This window comes from Canis lupus, chromosome 24, assembly GCF_011100685.1.
Source record: "Canis lupus familiaris isolate Mischka breed German Shepherd chromosome 24, alternate assembly UU_Cfam_GSD_1.0, whole genome shotgun sequence".
NCBI classification, from domain to species: domain Eukaryota; kingdom Metazoa; phylum Chordata; class Mammalia; order Carnivora; family Canidae; genus Canis; species Canis lupus.
This window is the reverse complement of record NC_049245.1, coordinates 25,286,391-25,307,630: the sequence shown is the minus strand read 5'-3', so window position 1 is coordinate 25,307,630 and position 21,240 is coordinate 25,286,391. Positions and strand designations below refer to the sequence as shown.

At 40.5% G+C, this 21,240-nt stretch overlaps 1 protein-coding gene and 1 pseudogene across 1 annotated transcript in view; one reads left to right on the top strand and one right to left on the bottom strand.

The window, feature by feature from the left end:
* PHF20 (PHD finger protein 20) overlaps positions 1-21,240 on the bottom strand; it is a 195,742-nt gene that overhangs the window by 75,624 nt on the left and 98,878 nt on the right. The window contains exons 10-11 of the mRNA XM_038572167.1: positions 13,778-14,056; positions 2,885-2,937 (exon numbers count right to left, since the gene is read on the bottom strand). Of these exons, the coding sequence (XP_038428095.1) occupies positions 2,885-2,937; positions 13,778-14,056 (332 nt within the window). The remainder of the gene's footprint in view (positions 1-2,884; positions 2,938-13,777; positions 14,057-21,240) is intronic.
* Positions 10,496-10,990, top strand: LOC119877498 (annotated as a pseudogene).

Genomic DNA, 21,240 nt, shown 5'->3' with positions numbered 1-21,240 from the left:
TAAAGAACAAGAAACAAACAAGTTATAAAACTGGCCTCCATTTCTTAAGGCCATATAGAAATTTTACATCGGAGAGAATGTAAGGGACCATAAGAAGATTCAACTACTACTCCAGAGATTCAGATCCCTGCTGTTTAACTCCTCACTGTGTGACCACAGGCAAGGCCCTTCCCATTTGTGGGTCCCAGTTGCCCCAAGCAACTGGAGGTGCCTGGAGCAGGAGGTGTTCAGACTCAGTGATGTTTCAAGTCCTCTCTTAGGCTATTAATAGGCTATTTACGCCAGCCTGTGATTCAGTGGAAGCCAAACTAAAGAGTAAATCTCAATGTGCTGCTGATAATACTGTCTATCGGGCCGGGGATTCTAACATGACTCATTCAAACTGCAGTTCCTCAAAATTCCAAGGACCAGTTTGTGTTTTTCTATGCTTGTCTCCTAGAAGCTCTACCTACCTGAATCATGAAGTCATTTTCCTCCTGAACCTCACAGATGCAGCGGACCACTTCAAAATCATAGCGGTCATCCCCATCGAGCTCCTCGTCTGGGTTGGTGGTCACATCAACATCTTGACTATACTCTTCGTCGCTCCAAAGAAAGCTCTCAGAAGAAGACTCACTCAGATTATCCTCCTCTGAGAGGAAAGGAAAAACAACAGTCACAATTTTAAAGTATAGTTACAAAATTCTCAAAAACCTAGAATGTTAAGAGTGGAAGTGACCTTCTAGCCTCACTCCTCTATGAACTTTCACAGAGCTGGGAAACAGGACCTCCAATCTGTTCCTTGGGCCTGTCATCTAGCAATAACCCAAATGATATATGCTGCCTAGTGATGAACTGAACTTGATTTCCTCATTTTACGGAGAGTGAGGCCCATAGTAAATGGCAACTCAAGGTCACAGAGCTCATTGACAGAGAAGCTGCAACTTCTCATGGACTACACAGATCATCATCCTAATGACTTAAACATGTTCCTCAACCTCATCTCTTCCAGCCAGAATGGCTTACTGTCAAGTCTACATCCAGAGCCACCTTTAAAACTCTGTAGACAATGGGAAATGAAGAAGGGGCAGATTCCAGGGATAATCAGAACCAGAATCACTAGATCTCGGTGCCTGATTAGTTATAATGACAGCTAACCTTTACTGATCACTTATTTTGTACCAGACACTGTTCTAAGTACTTTCCATATATTATATTAACTCATAAACTCACAATCACTCTCTAAATTGCTAGAGAAGATGATTCAAGGTTGACTCAGATTCCCCCAAGCAACCAGGTTAGATATAGAGTCCATCAATAAGAAATGCAGGAATGAAAGGGGCAGGTGTGAAAGAGAATGGGGTATGATGGCTTTGGTTATAGACATACTGGCTGGAGGTAAGAGACCAACTAAGACCAAAGTTGGAGAGAAGGGAAGTTCAGAAAAGGCACACCTAATAGCCTTTGCTTTAGTTGATGTACTTCTTTATTTTGAAAACAGACTGTACTTGCAGAGGGCCTGGGGAGTAAGTTACAGTATCAACATAATCCAGCCTTCTCTGCGTACAGTGCTATTACAAATGATCAAGTCAGCAGACAGCCTCCTTACCAGATACTTTCACTTTCCCTTTATGGTTTCCAGATTCTGAGCCATGGAGCTGTGGGCTCATATGGACCCCAGACTTATGTGAGGACCCACACCTGTTGACAGCAAATGCCTTGGGTGGAGAAGGTTCCTGGGAGGTATCACTGATCTCCTCACTGCAAGGGCATTCTGGAAGACAGGATCAAGAGGAATTAGCACCCCCACATATTATCAGGGCATTCCAGAATCAATCCTATCCAACCAATAGCTTCACTGTTCAAACAATTCCAAGACAAAGAGGCAATTAAACTATAAAGGGACAGATTTAGGGATTAATACTTCTAGCAACCCCCAAGAACCTCAAAACCAAAAGCTTCCTCCTCACCATCACCCTTCTCCCCTTTTTTCTGATAAGACTGTTTTTCTAAGCCAGAAGATACATTAAGAATAAAACATGGCATCCCTTTGGCTCCCAAAGTTGAAACACTGATTTTCTTAACCAACATCTTTGTAGGAGCTAGACACACACTTTATAAGAAGTGAATCCTTTATTGAAAGGGTCCAGAGATATGTTTTTAAGAGTTGTGTGTAGAGGTCCGGGGAGGTTCAGCCAGTTTAGCATCTGCCTTCAGCTCAGGTTGGGATTTCAGGATCATGAGATCGAGCCCCACTTTGGGCTCTGTGCTCAGCACAGAGTCTGCTTAAGAATCTCTCTCCTTCTCACTCTGCCTCTGTCCCTCAACCTCAGCTCTATTCTCATAAATAAATAAATAAACAAATGAACAAACAAACCTTAAAAAAAAAAAGAACAAGAGTTGTGTGTACAAGGGGCACTTGGCTGGCTCAGCTTGTACAGCATGCAACTCTTGTGAGTTATGGCCCCACATTGTGAGTTATGGCCCCACGATGTGTGTAGAAATTACTTAAAAATAAAGTCTTAAAAAGAAAAGAAAGAGTTGTGTGTGCAAACAAATACAGTCATTCATCTATATATCTTCTACTATAATGCTTTCACACGCACTACCATATGACAGGTAATACTGGCCAGTGCAGCAAGAAAGAAGGCCTTCCTAAATGCCAATATGGCCTTGTAACACCTGGATGAATAGATTCCTCCCCTACCAAGGGGAGGCTGAGCCCACAAGCTCCTGTAAAGGCCTTCTGGACCCTCTTCTCCTCCATGCAAGCTCAGAGACCAGGACTGGGGACAAAGTAATCCCTCCACACCCATGGTAAGAAACCCAAGTGAAACACCCCAAAGGATAAAAAATTACCAGGTTTGGTTTTCTTTTTCTTTTTCTTTTTTTTCTTTGGCTTCACTCTCACAAATTCTTTGAATTTCTTCTCTTTATTCTTTTCCTTATCTTTTGCAGCTGGAATTAAAAATAAGTATTAGTCTTGGCTTTCTAACATTTTGTTTTCAACACTAAGATGTTTATTCTCAAGTAAGTATGTCCAATGTGAAGAACTAAAACAGGCAACAGAGATGCCTGGGTGGCTCAGTGGTTGAGTGCCTGCCTTTGGCCCAGGGCGTGATCCTGGAGTCCCAGGATCGAGTTCTGCATTGGGCTCTCTGCATGGAGCCTGCTTCTCTCTCTGCCTATGTCTCTGCTCTCTCTCTCTGTGTCTCTCATGAATAAATAAATAAAATCCTTTTTAAAAAATTAAAAAAAAATAATGAAAAATAAAATGAGCAACAGAACAGAGTTCTAGATCTGGTTCTGCCTAGGAGGTTATTTTCTATCTCTCTCAAGGCTCTGGAACCGCCTTCTCCATCGTCTAGCCTTTAGATCAATGGTGAGCAAACTCTGGCCCACCACCTGTTATTTTAAGCTTTATTAAAATACAGTAGGCTTATTCATTACATATTGATGATGTGGCTGCTTTCATGCTTCAACAGCAGAGTTGAGGAGTGAAGATGAAGACTTATAGCCCTCAAAGCTGAAAATATTTGTCTGGCCCTTTACAGGTTGAGTTTGGCCACCAACCCTACATAGACCATGACTCCTCATTGGCTATATATTACAATCACTGGGTGAGATTTTAAAAAGTGAATGCCCAGGTCCCACCCACAGAGATGCTGATTTACATGGCTTAAGGTGTGACCTGTATGTCAAACATTTTGTTTCTTTTTTTTATAATTGAGGTACAATTCACATAATGTAAAATTACTCCTTTAAAAATGACAAGTTGACACCTTCGAAATACCACAACTTCCTTATCTGCTACTTCATAGCAAACTCAGTCCATCAACACTCCCTGTCCAAACTTCTCACTTCATAGTTTTTTCCTAATTCTATTCTAAAAGTTTCTCACCTATCACTCTGAGGACTATTATCAGTTTTCAAAAGTTAACAATAGCTCTACCATTGCAAAAACCCCGTTGTTTTGCTTATAAAATATGTCCATAGCATTTCAAGTAATTGATCATACCTTACTCTGTGTAAAGAAGTGTTTAAGCACACTATCCTAGGACTTAACTACTCTACTCCTAGATATTTACTCAGGAGAAGAGATACTGTGTCTACCACAAGATGTGTACATGAATGCTCACTTAAGCTGTAGTTGGATCACACAAAGGAAAAACTGCCCAAATGTGAATCATTGTGGTGTGTTCACACAAAGGAATATTTTTCAGCAATAAAAGCATGAATTATTAATATGTGCAGTAAGTAAGTGAATCTCAAGGTAAGTATGTTAAGTGAAAGGAGCCAGATAAAATTCATGATCCCATTTGTATAAAATCCTAGAAATGAAAAGTAATCTATAAAAACAGAAGGCAGAGTAGTGGCTTCTTGATGAAAGGAAGGGATGGTGGAAAGGAGGAATTAAAAAGGGGCATGGGGTGGGGGTGTGCCTGGGTGGCTCAGATCATGATCCTCAGGTCCTGGGACAGAACCCTGGTGTCAGGCTCCCTGCTCAGTAGGGAGTCTGCTCTCCCTTTCACTCTGCCCCTGAGTGTCTCTCTCTCTTTCTCTCTCTCGTATGTGCACATGCATGCTGTCTAATAAATTAAAAAAAAAAAATCTTAAAAAAGTTTTTTTAAATAGAAAAAAGGGGGCCATGGGGAAAATCTGGAAGGCAATTAGATGTATTTACTATCTTGACTATGTTGCTCTTCAAATTATACAATTTAAATATGGGCAGGAAAAAAATAAATAAATAATAAATAAGGGCAGTTCATTGCACAATTAAGCTTTGATAAGCTGTGGAAACAAAAACAAAAACAAAAACAAAAACAGTGATATGTAGTACATTCACAATGTTGTGCAATCAGCTCTTCCTAGCTCTAAAACATTCCCATCACTCCTAAGGAAAATTCTTTACCACTAAGCAGTTTCTCCCCAGCCCCTCAACCCCTATCAGACCACCAATCCACACGTGTGGGTACAGATTTATTTATTCTGGACATTTCATAAAAATGCAATCACACAACGCGTGACCTTCTGTGTCTGGCTTCTTTTACTTAGTATAATGTTTCCAGGGGCATCAAAAACACTCTTCAAGTGATTCTGATATGGAATCAAGATGATCACAAAGCAATTATGGGGTAAGGTTAAACAATCAGATTCAACTGATTTTAACTAAGTCAATACAAATAGGATTTCCTGTTACTTGTACTAAAAGTATCCCAAGTCTTGCAGATGGTCTGAAATGTGGTCACCTTAAACTTTAAAGAGTCCCCTCCTGAGGCTTCAATTAGAGGAGTAAACAATGAGGATAAAAAGAAGAGCTATTCTAGAAAGTTGTTCTATCGAGGCCTATGTACTCTGAACACAGAGGGAAGAGAAAGTCTTCAGAGGCTCACCCTGGCTATCGGCTGAAAACTGTGAAGTCACTCATGGCCTGGGGGGGCAGAACTAACAAGAAGAACTGTCCATCATTGACTAAGCTAAAGTAGGTGATGCCCTGAGGTACAGAAGCAGACAAGGTGACAATAGGCAGAACTCATACACAAGAAATCTCCTGCAGGGACGCACTCCTACTCCCCACTCCAGGACCCAGGGGCAGGGCATCCTTCCCTGCAATCCTACAAGACCACACACAGAGCCTAGAGTGAGGGTATAGCCTCTGCAATTAGATTCAAATCGTGGCTTTACCACCTGCTAGATGCACAGATATTGGTTCAAGCTAATCCATCTCATTTGCATTTCAGTTTCTAATTTATCAACTGGGCACAACTGTACCCACCTCACAGGGTCTATTTTGAGAATTATTTTTTAAATTTATTTATTTATTCACGAGAGACACAGAGAGGGGCAGAGACGTGAGCAGAGGGAGAAGCAGACTCTTCACAGGAGCCTGATGTGGGATTTGATCTTGGATCCTGGGATCACGACCTGAGCCAAAGGCAGACACTCAACCACTGAGCCATCCAGGTGTCCCTGTTTTAAGAATTAAATAAAGACAGTACTAGTAAAGAGGTTGGAACAGTGCCTAGCACATGGTGAGTTCTCAAATGTTAGCTGTTGCTATCTTGTTTGTGATACTGTCTCCCAGGAAGATGATGCTCATCTGCTGTCAGCTCTCTACTTGGACAGCTTGACCAATTGTCCCGCGAGCCACACAATATGAGCCTGACTACAGGGCTTCTTCCAAATTGCCCAAGCTTGGCTGCACAAAGAGCAATTTCCTGCCAAAGCTCTGGATCAGAGAGAGTAACTTGACACCTGAGGCAGGTGAGGCTTTTCTAGGATGGCCACTTGTCATTTTCTCAGCCTATAGGTGCCCATTAGAAGTACTAGAGCCCTTCTTCCTCCCTCTGTACAGCCTGCTCCCTATTTCTCCACCAGACTATCACCAGCTTATGAGAGCAGGACATTAGCTCCTCCTTCCAGGAGGAAAAGGCACAGAGTAACATCACCATCATCTATGCAGAAACTGCTATACACCACAGAGCACAGCCACATATGTGGCTGAGACAAGCAGTAACCTGAACATGTTCTGACCTGTATGAAAGGACAGCAAGCAGCTCAAGGGCAGAGTGAAGTGGGCATGCTCTTGGAGGGATTTTCTCACTGTGTATCACAGGAGGGTGAGTACTTGTGGCTTCACACTACCATTTCATCACGCCTACCTTCAGTCTCATTTCCCAGCAGTCCTGCTGCCCCCACCATGGATCCCACCCAAACACTAGCCCCACAGGGCCCTCTAACAAATCCCTCTCTCAAACCCTGCATTTTTTCTGCCTTAGCTCACATGGCAGAGACTTCTATGTATTCTCCAATACTCATTCTCCACTTCTTTCATAAGAAAAGAGTATGTCTTCCAGCTTCTCCTGAGCAAGGTGGGGCCAGAGACAGATGTTCTGGCCTATGCGCTAAAAAACAGAAGTGATGTGTGTCACTTCTGGGTTGTACCCTTAAAAGAAAAGAGATATGCCCTACTCTTCCCTTCCCAGAAGCTAAAAGACAGGCAAGGTGGTAAGCAATTCTGGACCACCCAGAGAAAAGCAACACCTAAGAATAATGCAATGCTGAGCTGGCCTTGGACAACTCAGAGATCTACAACAGAATCACCATGCGGAGTTTGTGATTTGACCTGAGAGGGGGATAAACCTCTTCCTCGTTCAAGCAGGGCCACTTTGGTTCTCACTTTTAGGCACCATAATCTGTTAAGTTCATATTGCTCTCTTTCCTTTAAGGGAAGAGAGAGCACATTCTGTAAGAAAGCTAGTCTATTGCCACAAGGCATAGATGGTAACAAAGAATGATTGGGCCCACTCTAGTGCCCTAAAACTCATTTGGGCCTAAAGCTGAGGGTTACGCAGAGCAAGAATATGAACCAAGTGGATGTGACAATAGGTAATAAGCACAGGTGAGGTTTCCTCTGATTCTAGAATATTCTTTCTGGGACAAACCGCTACTCGGGACTGAACTCACCTATGCAGAAACAAATCCAAATGCCAAGGAAGCCTGAACTTGCCACTGGAAGATAGTTTATTAAACGGATTCTGGTATTCTGAGAAACCTCATTTGGAAAAGCAAATCTAAACTGACTTTCCAAATTCACTTATGTGACAAAAGGCTTGGCTGAGGGAGGGGAAATATCTAAAGGCCAGAGTCAGAAGGGCACCTTAGGGATGGATAAACGATCATAGCCACTTATTTTCTTTGATGCCTCTGAACCTCCACTCTGCTGGGTCCCAACATGGCTATGACTTTCCTATTTTCTGGCCTTGGTTCAACTCCTTTACCCTTACATTTTAAGGTTTAACTCAAATGCCACCTATCCTCTCAACATCCCCAGCCCCTGCTCTACAGGCAAAAATCTGAATCTTTTATCCACAGCCCTTTATATGTTCCTAATGTAGAACTTAGCCCTTTTTACTGTATCTGATTATGGGCTTTTTTCTCCTCAAATGAAAGGGTCTTGTCTCATTCATACCTGATCCTACATTATCACTTTAAAAATAAGGAAATCAGATCCATGAAGAGCACAGATCACAAGTGAACAGCAGTAGGACTGCTATTAAGATTCAGTCTGTGGACTCTCAGACCAGAAACTGCTTCTCTTGCTCAACCTAACCAGCAGGGAAATTGAAAGAATAAAAAAATAATCTCTGCAGAACATTTTCTGGTCCTCATGGAACAGAAGCACCAGGAATCTCCATCTAAGAACTCCATTAGATCTCAAGGTCCCATATGCTATAATCAGAGCACTCAGTATAAGGGAGTACTTTTTTACATTAATTATCCCTAAGCACCGCAAGTCCTATAATAGCCTGTTTTACACTTAAGCATAATGTCAAGTTCACAATGTCTGTGAACGAGAACACAGTCTGCCTGGAGTCAGGTCTCACCTTAGAACATCTCCCCATCTGAACCCACTCCCCATCTGAAATTTCAACCGAAGGATAAAGGCTTTCTTAGAAATCTGAGCAAAACCTAGATATGTTGAGAACAGGTAAGCTATTAAGCTGGTTTTCTTTCAAATCTTGAGAAATTTAGTTATCAGATTAGTCAAGTATTCAGCAAAACCATGAGGAAACAGAGGGAAGCTTTGACAGAAGGAAGTGAGGGGAGATGCCTAGAACAGGGAGAGCTCTCTGGAGGCTTGGGGTCTGTGGAATCTTCTAAATACCCCTGCTGTGTTTGCTCTCATTGACAGCATCATGATGAAGGCTGAACATATCTATTGACCCCAGCTCGGTGATGACGATGAGACTGAGGCTCCTGCTGGTTAGCAGCACAAGCAGGACTAGTAGCCAGGGTTATCATTTCCCACCTAGAACACAGCAAGGTAATGGTCTGGTTTCCTTTAGCCTGGTAACAACTGCTGGCCATCTCTGCACAGGAGAGTTGTGAAATCATCCATGAAATCTGTGTCCATTTGACAATGAGGACAGGGGTGTGTTCCTTCCTGACTACACAAAACTACTCTCCATTTAAGAGCATATAGGAAAGGGATGACCAGGTTATACCCCAGACAGTGAGTGGCCAATGAGTGCCTCCAAATGAACCAGTTTTACAGAGGGCCAGCAGGGGAGTAACAAGTTAAAGAACAGGAATTTAAAAACTCCTTTTGTTCACCCTAAAACATCTTGTACTGTCCACCCCTGCCAGCCAGGTGAGTATACCCACAGCAGGTCTTATTATTAAAAAGGAAACCGACAGGCAAAAAATTCCCCAGTTCACCCAAGGGACTTCCAAATCACAGTGAAAGGGATCCCTCTGCATTAAGAGAGAGAATAAAATCTCAGATATATATGTTGGTATGAGACCCAAGGGGCAGTACACAAAAGTAGAAAATCAATCATTCAGGTTCTTAATTATGCCAAAATGACAACAACCTGTCTATTGATTTATAGCTCATTAGTAGTTGGCTTAGAACTCATATCTCTGACTGCCTGAGTTAAATGACTTCACTGAGACAAAGAGCTACTATTTATTAAGAGTTACTATAAGCCAGATATTGTGCTAAGCATTTTACATTATATTGCATTTAATGTAACAAAGCTCTGAGGTAGGTAGTACTATTATCTCCATTTCACAGAGGGGAAAATTGAAGTTCAGCAAGTTCTTTGCTCAAAGTCACATAGCAACGAGGTAAAAGCTGGATTCAAATTCAGGTGGGTTGACTCTGAGCCTGCACATATTACTAACACAAATCAAAACTCAAACATAGTTAATCGGGAATCCCTACACCAGACAAGCAGCCTGCATACGGCCAGACACCCACCCTGTACTCAGACGCATTGTACTGGGTAAGGTCCCTCCTAAGGCAATTACCATGATCAGGGTCAGGTAGAATCATGCCCCAGCACAGAGGGCACACATCATGGTGGTCAGGCAAGCATAACTTTTCCTCGGGCCCCTTATGGCTTACTGTTAAGCTTAGCCTTTGGAATAACCTGGTTCTAGCAACTCTGTCATCTGGGATAGACTCCACCCACTTCTAGAAGGTCCCTAGTCCTACCTGCTGAGATGTTACTCCATCACTATATCCAGTGCCTACTATTTTTACTGGATCCTGACAACCCAATATGGTCTCCACTTACAGGATTCTAATCTAATAATTCTGATTCTAATCTAAAAAATACAAAACATGTTTTTCTCAATAAGAAAAACAAGGAAATAACCATTTCAAATTCATAAGATTGGGGAAATTTATATAACACCAAAGTTGGTGAGGATGTAGAGAAATCATAGAGCTAGCAGGAGTATAAATTAGAACCCCCATTCTAAATGGATTCTGGTACATTAACTAAAACCCTTCCATTTGGCATCCATTTAGCAACTCCTCTTTTAAAATACTATAAAGAATAGTTCATTCACAGTGACTATGTCCAAAGGCAATCCCTGAAGCATCATCTAGAACAGTAAAGAGTTGGAAACCTCAATGATCCTGAGTAAGAAGGTTTAAAGAAACTAAAGTATATTTAACAATTGTTTAATATTAGTTACATCTATCATTTCCGGGCGGCGCAGGATGGAGTGGCCAACGGCCTGCAGAGCAACATGCCTGTTTTATTGGGACTACTGTGACACATAACTCACCCATGACTCTCCATCTGTGAGAAAGACACACTGCAGTGGCAGCAAACACAAAGAGACTACTATCAGAAATGGATGGAAGAGCAGGCTCAGAGCCTGATCGACAAAACAACCGCTGCATTTTAACAAGGAAAGATACCTCCGACTCTATTCTCTGCTCCTCCTCCTGCAGGGACAATGATCCCACCTCCTCCCAGGCTCCCGGGTCCTCCTCGTCCTGTTATGATACCAGGCCCCCATATGGGGGGCCCTCCCATGATGCCAATGATGGGCCCTCCTCCTCCTGGATGATGTCAGTGGGACCTGCTCCTGGAATGAGGCCACCTATGGGAGGCCACATGCCAATGATGCCTGGGCCCCCAATAAGAGACCTCCTGCCTGTCCCATGATGGTGCCCACTCAGCCAGGAATGACTCGACTAGACAGATAAGAAGAGATAGAAACCTCTTTATATTCATTTATATTACTTTTTCTACTTCACCAGGAGATCATGGTGCTGTGACTCTGGGTGTTTACTTTTTTTTTTTTTTTTTTTAATATTTTATTTATTTATTCGAGAGAGAGAGAGAGAGGGAGGCAGAGACACAGGCAGAGGGAGAAGCAGGCTCCATGCACCGGGAGCCCGATGTGGGACTCGATCCCGGGTCTCCAGGATCGCACCCTGGGCCAAAGGCAGGCGCCAAACCGCTGCCTGCGCCACCCAGGGATCCCCCTCTGGGTGTTTTCTAACATCATGACAAGGAAGACTTGCTTCCCCTTCCTGTGAAAGAGAGAATAGTTTTTGCAGGGGAGTAGTGGGACAAAAAAAAAAAAAAAAAAGGCAATTTTTATTTGTATTGTAAAATCTGAAATAAAATTGTCAGCTATTTTATTTAAAAAAAAAAATTAGTTACATCTGCAAGGGGCGATGGGCGTGCCTAAGAAAACACAATGCAATCCTACACACCAGCCAAAGAATCAATGAGATCTGCCAAAAGGTTTCAATCTGGATGAAGCTCGAACATAATGCTGAACACAAAAGCAGCAAGTTCCAAAAGAGTATTAGGATGTTTTATTTATGCATATTTTAAAGCATAAAAACCATTATTTATCAATATAAATGATAAAGACGTGGTATTTAGGAAAAGTATAAAAGGAAAAAAGAAAATGCAATTTAGAGGGTTTCTACTTCATCCTAACTTTTTGTTTCCCTTAAAAAAATCCAGGGCAGCTGGATGTCAGTGGTTGAGCATTTGCCTTTGGCTCAGGCCGTGATCCCAGGATCTTGGGATCCAGTCTCACATCAGGCTCCCTACGGAGAGCCCATTTCTCCCTCTGCCTATGTCTCTGCCTCTATCTGTGTGTCCCCTCACGAATAAATAAATAAAATCTTTTAAAAATAAAAGATAAATTTTAAAAAAATCTGAAGGAAATGCAGAAAAAAGTTGGGCAGGGGATTGGATACATACATGTTTGCTATAAAATCCTGTGTACTTTTCTGTATGTTTAAAATATTCTAGAATCTTGGGATCCCTGGGTGGCGCAGCGGTTTGGCGCCTGCCTTTGGCCCAGGGCGCCAATCCTGGAGACCCGGGATCGAATCCCACGTCGGGCTCCCGGTGCATGGAGCCTGCTTCTCCCTCTGCCTGTGTCTCTGCCTCTCTCTCTCTGTGACTATCATAAATAATAAAATTAAAAAAAATATATATTCTAGAATCTTAAAAACAAAATACTAAAAAATCACTGAAATATTTTTACCTATCGGGTTCATAATAATATAATAATAATAATTTAAAATTTGATATTATGAATAAATGTAAAAAACTGATACATATAACTGGCAGGAGATTACAAACCAGGACTAGTTTTTCAAAAGGTTGATTTGGGAAAAAAAAAAAAAAAAAGAAAAAAAAAAGAAAAAGGTGACTTGGCATCACTTATCAGAAGTTTATTTTTATTTTTTTAAAGATTTTATTTATTCATTCATGAGAGACACAGAGAGAGAGAGAGAGAGGCAGAGATACAGGCAGAGGGAGAAGCAGGCTCCATGCAGGGAGCCTGATGTGGGACTCGATCCCTACACTCCAGGATCACACCCTGGGCTGAAAGCAGGTACTAAACCACTAAGCCACCCAGGGATTCCTATCAGAAGTTTAAATGTGGGGGCAGCCCGGGTGGCTCAGCGGTTTTTGCGCCGCCTTCAGCGCAGGGCGTGATCCTGGAGAGGCGGGATCAAGTCCCACATCAGGCTCCCTGCATGGAGTCTGCTTCTCCCTCTGCCTGTATATCTGCCTCTCTCTGTGTGTCTCTCATGAATAAATAAATAAAATATTTTTAAAAAATTTTTTTAAAATAAAAAATAAAAGAAATACCTATGTATTTAATGGAGAAGCTATAAGCCAAAAATATATAATGAGGTTAGAATTTCAGGTAAAAAGAAACTGAAGAGCTTGTAGAATTTATTGAAAAGGCCTCTTCGGGTGCCTGACTGGCTTAGTCAATAGACCATGCAACTCCTGATTTGGGGTCATGAGTTGGAGCCTCACATTAGGCACAGAGATTACTTTAAAAAAAAAAAAAAAAAAAGGCTTCTGAAATTCCCCGAGAAACATGTAATTTTTCAATCTTTAAGTTTTAGAAAAAAATCTCCAAAAGAGTTCCTTGTAATAACACATAAACATGAGATTTTTGTGGTAACCCTTACTACCATCCTTGTTTCTATGCAAAATAAACAGTGCTGTTAGAACATATCTTCAGTTGCAATTAAGAGGAAATTGAACTTATATTTGGAAACAGCAAGAGAATCCCACACAAGTTTTAGTTCTTTTGTTTTTTTTTTTTGCCCTGCTAAGCAGGTATGGAGTAGATTTGGGGGACAGGATGACTGCACCCATGCTGTCTGAGCTCAAGTTCACTGCTGGCTTCTGAATGAGCTCCCTTTCCTTGACTGTCCCCATTTATACTAGGACGACAAGGCCTTCAAAAGCTAAGTGACTTCACAAAATAACTTGAGCAGCAGGAGGTTGAGATAAGAATAACAGATAAGTATTTCTATTTCCTTTAGGAGGGCCACAGCCCCATGATGCAACTCCTAAGGATCACTTGTGATTTTCAGTCTTTGAGATTCAATTAGACCAGACCAACCTAATGCTGCGTTTGTGAGAGAAATGCAAGCACTGTGACCTGAGCAACAGAGTTTCAATATAATATAGATACAACACAGAACCAAAATACTTACTTGGAGAACTGGCAGAGACCCGCTTCCTGGTCAAGCTCTCCTGGTTGGCCTTGTCTGAAGCTGAAGAGCCTCTCGTTTGGACATGCTTCTTTCCTGGACTCTCCTCTGGCTCTGGTGACTTCTCCATCCCGTGGAAATACTTCATGTGATAGTGCAACAGTTTGGCCTTGCGGAAAAATTTTAAACAATCCACAACCTTGCACCTGAACTTGTGATCTAGGTCAACAGCTGGTGCTTTACATGTCACAAAATCATCTGTTTTCTTAAAAGTATTTGTTACTGAAAAACAAAACAGAAACAAAAACAAAAATCCCTTGTGTTTATCCTAGTTATTATAACATATGCATTAACACATGGCAATAGAAAGTGAAAGAGCAGAATGCATATGTAGCTGGAGACATCAGACAGACATCCATTACCTCCCCATATTACTATTTGGAGAGAATGGTAAATAATACAGACTCAACCATGATTCATCTTCTGACAGAATAGATCAACATGTTTTTTCTTTGTTAAGCAGTCATACAAGTTCTCAAGGTTATAGACTGTAGGGAAAGAGTAGGGGAATATCCTTAAAAACAAACCAAAAATCAGGGACCCAACCCAGCACTTATAACTCATGAGTTGGATCAAATTCAAACTTACTACCATCCTGATACTTGTGAGTGTGGACAGAATTAGGGAATATTCTGGTGGGAATCTCTTTATGAGGGATCACACAATGGTTTTTGCACAGAAAGTGTTAACTGTTGCAAAGTTTTTTGAAATTTTGCTATGTGTACCTGAGCAAAGAGACTCAAAGACAGTCAGAAAAAAAAAGGCAACCAAATAAATGGATCTTGAAGACATGAGGACAACTCAAGTCAATGACCAAATTTAAAGAGGCAAAAAAAGTTTGAAATACTCCCCACAAAAAAACAAACAGAAGGCAATGGTCTGTTATGTATCAATGACAAAAAACAGAGCTGCATTCCATAACCAGAAGATATTTAAAAAAAAATTTTTTAAGATTTTATTTATTTATTCATAGAGACACAGAGAGAGAGAGAGAGAGGCAGAGACACAGGCAGAGGGAGAAGCGGGCTCCATGCAGAGAGCCCGACGTGGGACTCGATCCAGGGTCTCCAGGATCACGCCCCGGGCTGCAGGCGGCACTAAACCGCTGCGCCACCGGGGCTGCCCATATTTTAAAAATTTTAAACTCAATCTAAATCACTCTCTGTATTTCAAAATCAGCACTAGGGTATGATTACAAAGCTGCTATGCTTGGTGATCTGATGGATGCCATTTTATGGACAATTTAAACAAGTAAGAAATTATATATAAATACATATACATCCCAAAGCAGAAAAGCCTTAAAATCACTTTCTATCTATGACAAGAGATAAAAGAGGTTCGAATCAATAAGATGCAGTTAAGAGAAGAATAGTAACATGAAATGAATTGGAATACATAGACAAAAATGGTTGTGCTGGAAACCATGTCAGTGGAAAAATTCAAACCTCAAACCTCTAATATATCCTAAAATTATTTCTTAAAAGAAATTATAAGCAATTTTCCTGGAATTTACTCCTCTTGGACCTATTAAAAGTTGAACCATATGAATGTGCCATTTTTGTAATTAAGAAAGTTAAATATTGGCTATTTCATACGGTTCAACCTAATAATTCCTTTTCTATTACGACAGTCTTAAAATCAATGCAGACAAGGGATGCTTGGGTGGCTCCATCGGTTGTGTGACTCTTGGTTTTGCCTCAGGTCATGATCTCAGGGTCATGAGACTGGGCCCCATGTGCAGTCTATTTGAGATTCTCTCTCTGGCTCCCTATCCTTTTGCCCCTCCCCCTGCTCATGCTCCCCCTTCTCCCTCTCTGAAATAAATAAATAAATCTTTAAAAAAACAAAAATCATTGCAGACAACTCCACCTACCATCATATGAACAAAGCTAAAGTCCAAGTAGGAGAGCATCAACACCTCCTGCCACCACCTGAGAACTACAGCAGTCAAGTTCAGCCACAGTAAATTCATGTATCCTTCGGCTTGTGTTCGTAGCCCTGGTTTATTGTGATATATTTATTTATAATGGCAAAGAAGACTGCCAAAATGCGAGCATCTTTGAATAAAAAAAATCTAAGAGCTGAAAATGAGAACTTTGAACCAATTCCATGAAGAATTACCATTCTCTCTATTCAAAAACTCTGCACCTTTGTGTATACACAACTGATCATCTGCATAAGGCAAAGACAGAACGATGGTTAAAAGTGTGGGCTCTGCAGCTGGCTGGCCTGGTTCAAATCCTGACTCCTTTACTTACTCCTCCTGCCTCAGCTTCTTCATGTGCAGGGTGGAGAGATTAGTGGTAACTACTTCACAAAGTTGTGAGAATTAAATTAGTACATGCAAAGATCCTAGAAAAGTGTCTGGCACATACTAAGCACTCAATAAATACTGGTTCTTACTACTATATAGTCTAATTTTGGACTTCTAAATAAATGGGACTTATGAACAGCTGTTAAGGAATTAACCTGCTCATAAGCAGAACAACAGAAGTCTCCACCACCTTCAGCCACTCTGTGCTCATGCTAGAGGCAATATGGTATAATGGAATCAGCTTGTTTTTAAATCCCAGCTTTACTTTTCATTAGCTGTATAAATAAGTTGTGCACATTTTCTAAACTATTCTCATTTGGTTTCTCATCTAAAAAAAAAAAAAAAGAATAAATACCACCTATTTTAAAGAGTTGAGGGAAGGCTATAACATAGGTGCTTGGCATAAAGAAGGTCATTTAAAGTATTAAATACATCTTGATAAACAGGCTTACATTCATTTATGGAATGTAGCTGGAGACAGCCATTATAATTATCAACCACAGTCAAATTCCTCCAACCAGCCCTCATAAGCTCTGGCTGGGAACATATCACTCTGTAAGCATTCTGTTTTTCTACATCCTTCTAAAAATGTGAAATCCAAACCAACCAGAAGGTTCCTAATATGGCTACTCAATAGAATTATTACCCCCACCTTTCAGAACATGGTACTTTTACTAATGCAGCCAAAGAGTTTTATAGATTTGTTTTTATTTTTTTAATAATCACATTACATGGTGCTGGAAAGTACCAGCTTAGTCCACCAAAAATCCGGAACTTTGTGTTGTTTGCCTTTTTAAAACATGAATTAAAGTGTGTTTCCATTATCCTCAAATAGTTTTGTAAAACTACATGTTGGAAGTTACACATTTATCCCTAACAAACTCCATCAGATTATTTTAGTCCAAGAAGTTTATAAACCTTGATTCTGTAATTCTATATATTTGAGTCTTTATCTAAGTTGTTGATAAAGATCTCGTGGGACAGACCTGAGGACAGCCTTTGGATAGCCTTCAGGCTGACACCAATTAATCTACACTCTCTGGATAGAACTGCCTGAGCCAATTCAATTCATCTATGCAGATTCCCAATATACTCATGCATCTATTTCCTTCTAGTTCAGACAGAGATTCCAAAAAGATGTGCTCAAACTAACTGCTAAAATAAAGATTCACATGGTCTCATAGTGCTATAGATCCCAAAAATTATGATATTAAAACCTAACCCCCAATGTGACAGTATTTGGAGGTGGTTGCCTTTGGGAGGTGAATAGGTCATGAAGGCAGAGCCCACATGAATGGGACTAGGGCCCTTATTAAAGAGACCCCAGAGAGTTCTCTTGCCCCTTCTGCTACACGACTACACAGTGAGAAGACTGCTTTTTACTAACTAGGAAGCAGGCTCTTCCTAGACAATGAATCTGCTGGTGCCTTGATCTTGGACTTCCCAGGCTCCAGAACTGTGAGAAACAAATGTCTTGTTCCTAAGCCATCCAGTCTATAGATACTGTTATAGTAGCCTGAACGGATGAAGACAGACAGTCTACCAATCCAGTAAGCTTCTCTAAAGGAAGTAAGTTAGGGTGGCAGAACAGAAACTCTTCCCCTCAAAGGAAAACCCTTGGTTCCGCACAGCTAAGCAGAAGGTAGGAACAGCTGGACTTCCAAAGGTAAGCAAGCATGGCACTCAGGTGGGCCAAACTGCCTTTAAGAGGTAGTCCTAGAATCACAGCAGCTCAAGTAAAGAAACTCCCCAGGAGAGAACATACTGCCAGGTATCACTGTCACAAAGCCCCTGACCAAACCAAGAGCTCTTTTCAAAACGGCAACATCAATGAGACAAAATCAGTCGCTAGCTGTTGCCTAAAGGAGTAAATATTAAAAGAAAGATTTGAGAATTATATTCAACTACAGAAGTTTGATATGTAAAATTCCTTCATAAACTCAACTCAGTGAGTATAAATTATTGATATACAAACCATTCCAATTATAAGCCTGTCCATAATCTACCCTGCACTGTTGGGAAAAAACAACACAAACATCGGGGTGAGACAAGCAGCAAATAGAGTATAAATCAGTTACAGATAATAGCCTTTGACAAAAATCTGATAAATTACATAATTAACTCTAATTTTGGATCCACAAATCAAAAAATAGATAAAAATATTATATAGTAATTATATAATGTTTATGTTAACTTTTTAATGATAACAAAATATTTGGGACATGTTAAAATGAAACAACAGCAAAAAAGATAAACATCCCAAGATTTAAGTAATCATTTCCTTTTTCATGAAGACCTTGCAAACTGTACAATTTTTGAACCCAACTAATTTAAAGAGATATAAAAACGGTATTTTCCAGACTTGGTAATTTAACTTAGTCTTTGCATATGACAGCCAAGACAAGCCTATCTGCACAATGAAAGCTGCCAGTTTGGCCAGTGTAGGTCACATTGTTCCCTCTGTTTAGCCTACCTTTTGCACTTGCAAACCAAGCCCTGCACATCCTTCAAATGCCACCTACTTGCATAACGTTTTTGCCTTGGCCTCTCAGCAGAAAATGATCTATCCTGCCTTCTCTGAATTCCCATTAAGTATTTCATGTAAAATAAATCTCATAGTATCTATCCCTTTCTATCTGTACTACAATTGGCTCTGCTCATTCTTTATTCTAAAATGTTGAAATGGGGAACATGCCCCATTCTTATTTTTCCTATGATACTTATCTTGGTGAACAACATTAAACAAGAGAAGTGGGCTCTCCAAGATGGTTTCCTCACCAAATGGGAGGGAAAATACTTATTTCACAAGGCTCCTACATGTTTCCTTGAGGTTAACAGAAGAGAAAAGCCATTATTAACTAGAGTTAGTTACTTGAACATTAGTTGTCATGATGGTTGTCACCAACCTCATAGTTGTTTGTTTAAAAAAATCAAAGGTACGCATAATCCCAGCCAGAGGTCAGTGTATCAGTGGCACAACCTGAAAAATTTTAACATCTAATTGCCCAACTTTATTAGTCACACACTCAAGTTTGGTAATAAAGCACAACAGGAACAATAAAAGATGCAACCAGCAAAATATTTTACATTTTCAAATAATTTTTAAAAAGAATATGCATAGGGCAGCCCTGGTGGCGCAGCGGTTTAGCGCCACCTGCAGCCCGGGGTGTGATCCTGGAGACCCAGGATCGAGTTCACATCGGGCTTCCTGCATGGAGCCTGCTTCTCCCTCTGCCTGTGTCTCTGCCTCTCTCTTTGCTCTCTCTGAATGAATAAATAAATAAATCTTTAAAAGAAAAAAAAAGAATATGCATAGCATAACTATGCCAAAGAAAACCCACAAGAGAAATACTACGATCAAAACAAAATATTATAAGAAAAATATACACAATATAATAGTATAAATAACGGCAACCCTTTGGTTATGAGACTTCAAGTAAAAAGAAAAACAAGTGTTTTCTACTCTTTTGCGCTTTATTATCTAATTAGGTATAATAGTCATATTAACGTCACAACAGAAAGAACACAATGCTTTTATATTTCTGTATTATACTACTCCCCAGAACAGTGTTCCTGTGGTGAAAGAAACATGGTGCTAGAAGCACGGTAAAGGACTAGGAGAGCCATTGGCTGCCCATAAGGCCCACTGAGCCACACACAGTCTGTGTAGATCCCAGGTCTCACACAGGTGTGTATTTCCCAATGGGAGTTAACTGTATTATATGTCACTGATGGCACCACCCAGTTATATACATCTTCCACTATGGGACACTACCATCTTTTGTCAACGTAGGAGCAGTTACTAGGAGACAAAAGGACAAGTAACTGAAAGTGCCAGCAAGAACTGTGGCTCTGAGTCTGACAGCCTGCAAGAAAACTGAATGTTGCCAATAACCATGTGAGCCTGGAAGCAAATCCTTCCCCAGCAGAGTTTTCAAATGAGAACACAACCCTGGTCAACTCTTTGACTACAGTCTTGCAGACTACTCTGCCTGGATTCCTTATCCACAGAAACTATAAAAAAATAAATGTGTTGTTTTAAGTCACCATGTTTGTGGTTAAAATTGTTACATAGCAGTAGATAATATAGAGCAGGATCAGAACCCTCTCATTTTCTATTTGGATAATGTTTTATACTTTTATGATAAACATACATTAATTTTATACTAAAAGAAGTTTTTTAAAGGATGTTTTCCTGAAATGTGCTTAGAAATAAAATCCTATTTAACCCTTTTTTAAAATACCCATTGCCAGAACCTCAAACCTCACAGAGGATTATGACGGTGATATTTATTCTCACTGACCATACCCTAGCATTCCAAGCTCATGTCAATTTAAGTACCACCTTGCTTTCCAAACTCACCTCCCATCAACCCACAATGAGGCCTCAGCAGCTGTCAGCCAACTGCTTCACGGTCTCATAGTTCACACCTCCACTCAGGCTTTGCCCTCTCATTGCCATTCCACCATGGTTTGGCCAGTGTTCACTTCTATCCAGACTCAGCTTACTCAACATCTAGGAAGTTGTCAAAATGGCACTGGCTCTTAGGGACCATATGCCATCAACTCCTGGCATAAATGACTGATGCACCCCATCTTAAGCACTTCGGATCTGTTCCTGGAGCCTGTTATTTGCGACTTTTCCAGCCAGAAGATAAGGGCCACTTCTCACTGTCTTATGTATGTACCCTCAGCAGCACCACCTCCTAATACAGTTGGTATTCCCGTCAGCAAAGACATCATGTGATACCAGCAGTTTAATACTTTTTTGACATAATGGGTAGAACATTTTTCAGGTGTGTGAAGAAATAATTTTATCAGCTCTGAAGCAATAGAAGGCAATCAATCAAACATGAATAGATTTAAATATTCACAGCAAGTCCAGTCAAATGCATCAAATAAAAGCAAAATATCCTTAAATATGTCCTTAAGTAGAGGAACAGTTATATAAATTATGAGAAGTCTGCATTATATAATTCTAATCAGCTATTTAAAAGAATGAAGTAGCTCTATGCTTACTGATATGGATAATCTTAAGATATCCATACAGAAAGTTACCCAGTCCATACCATAGTATATGAACCCATGTATG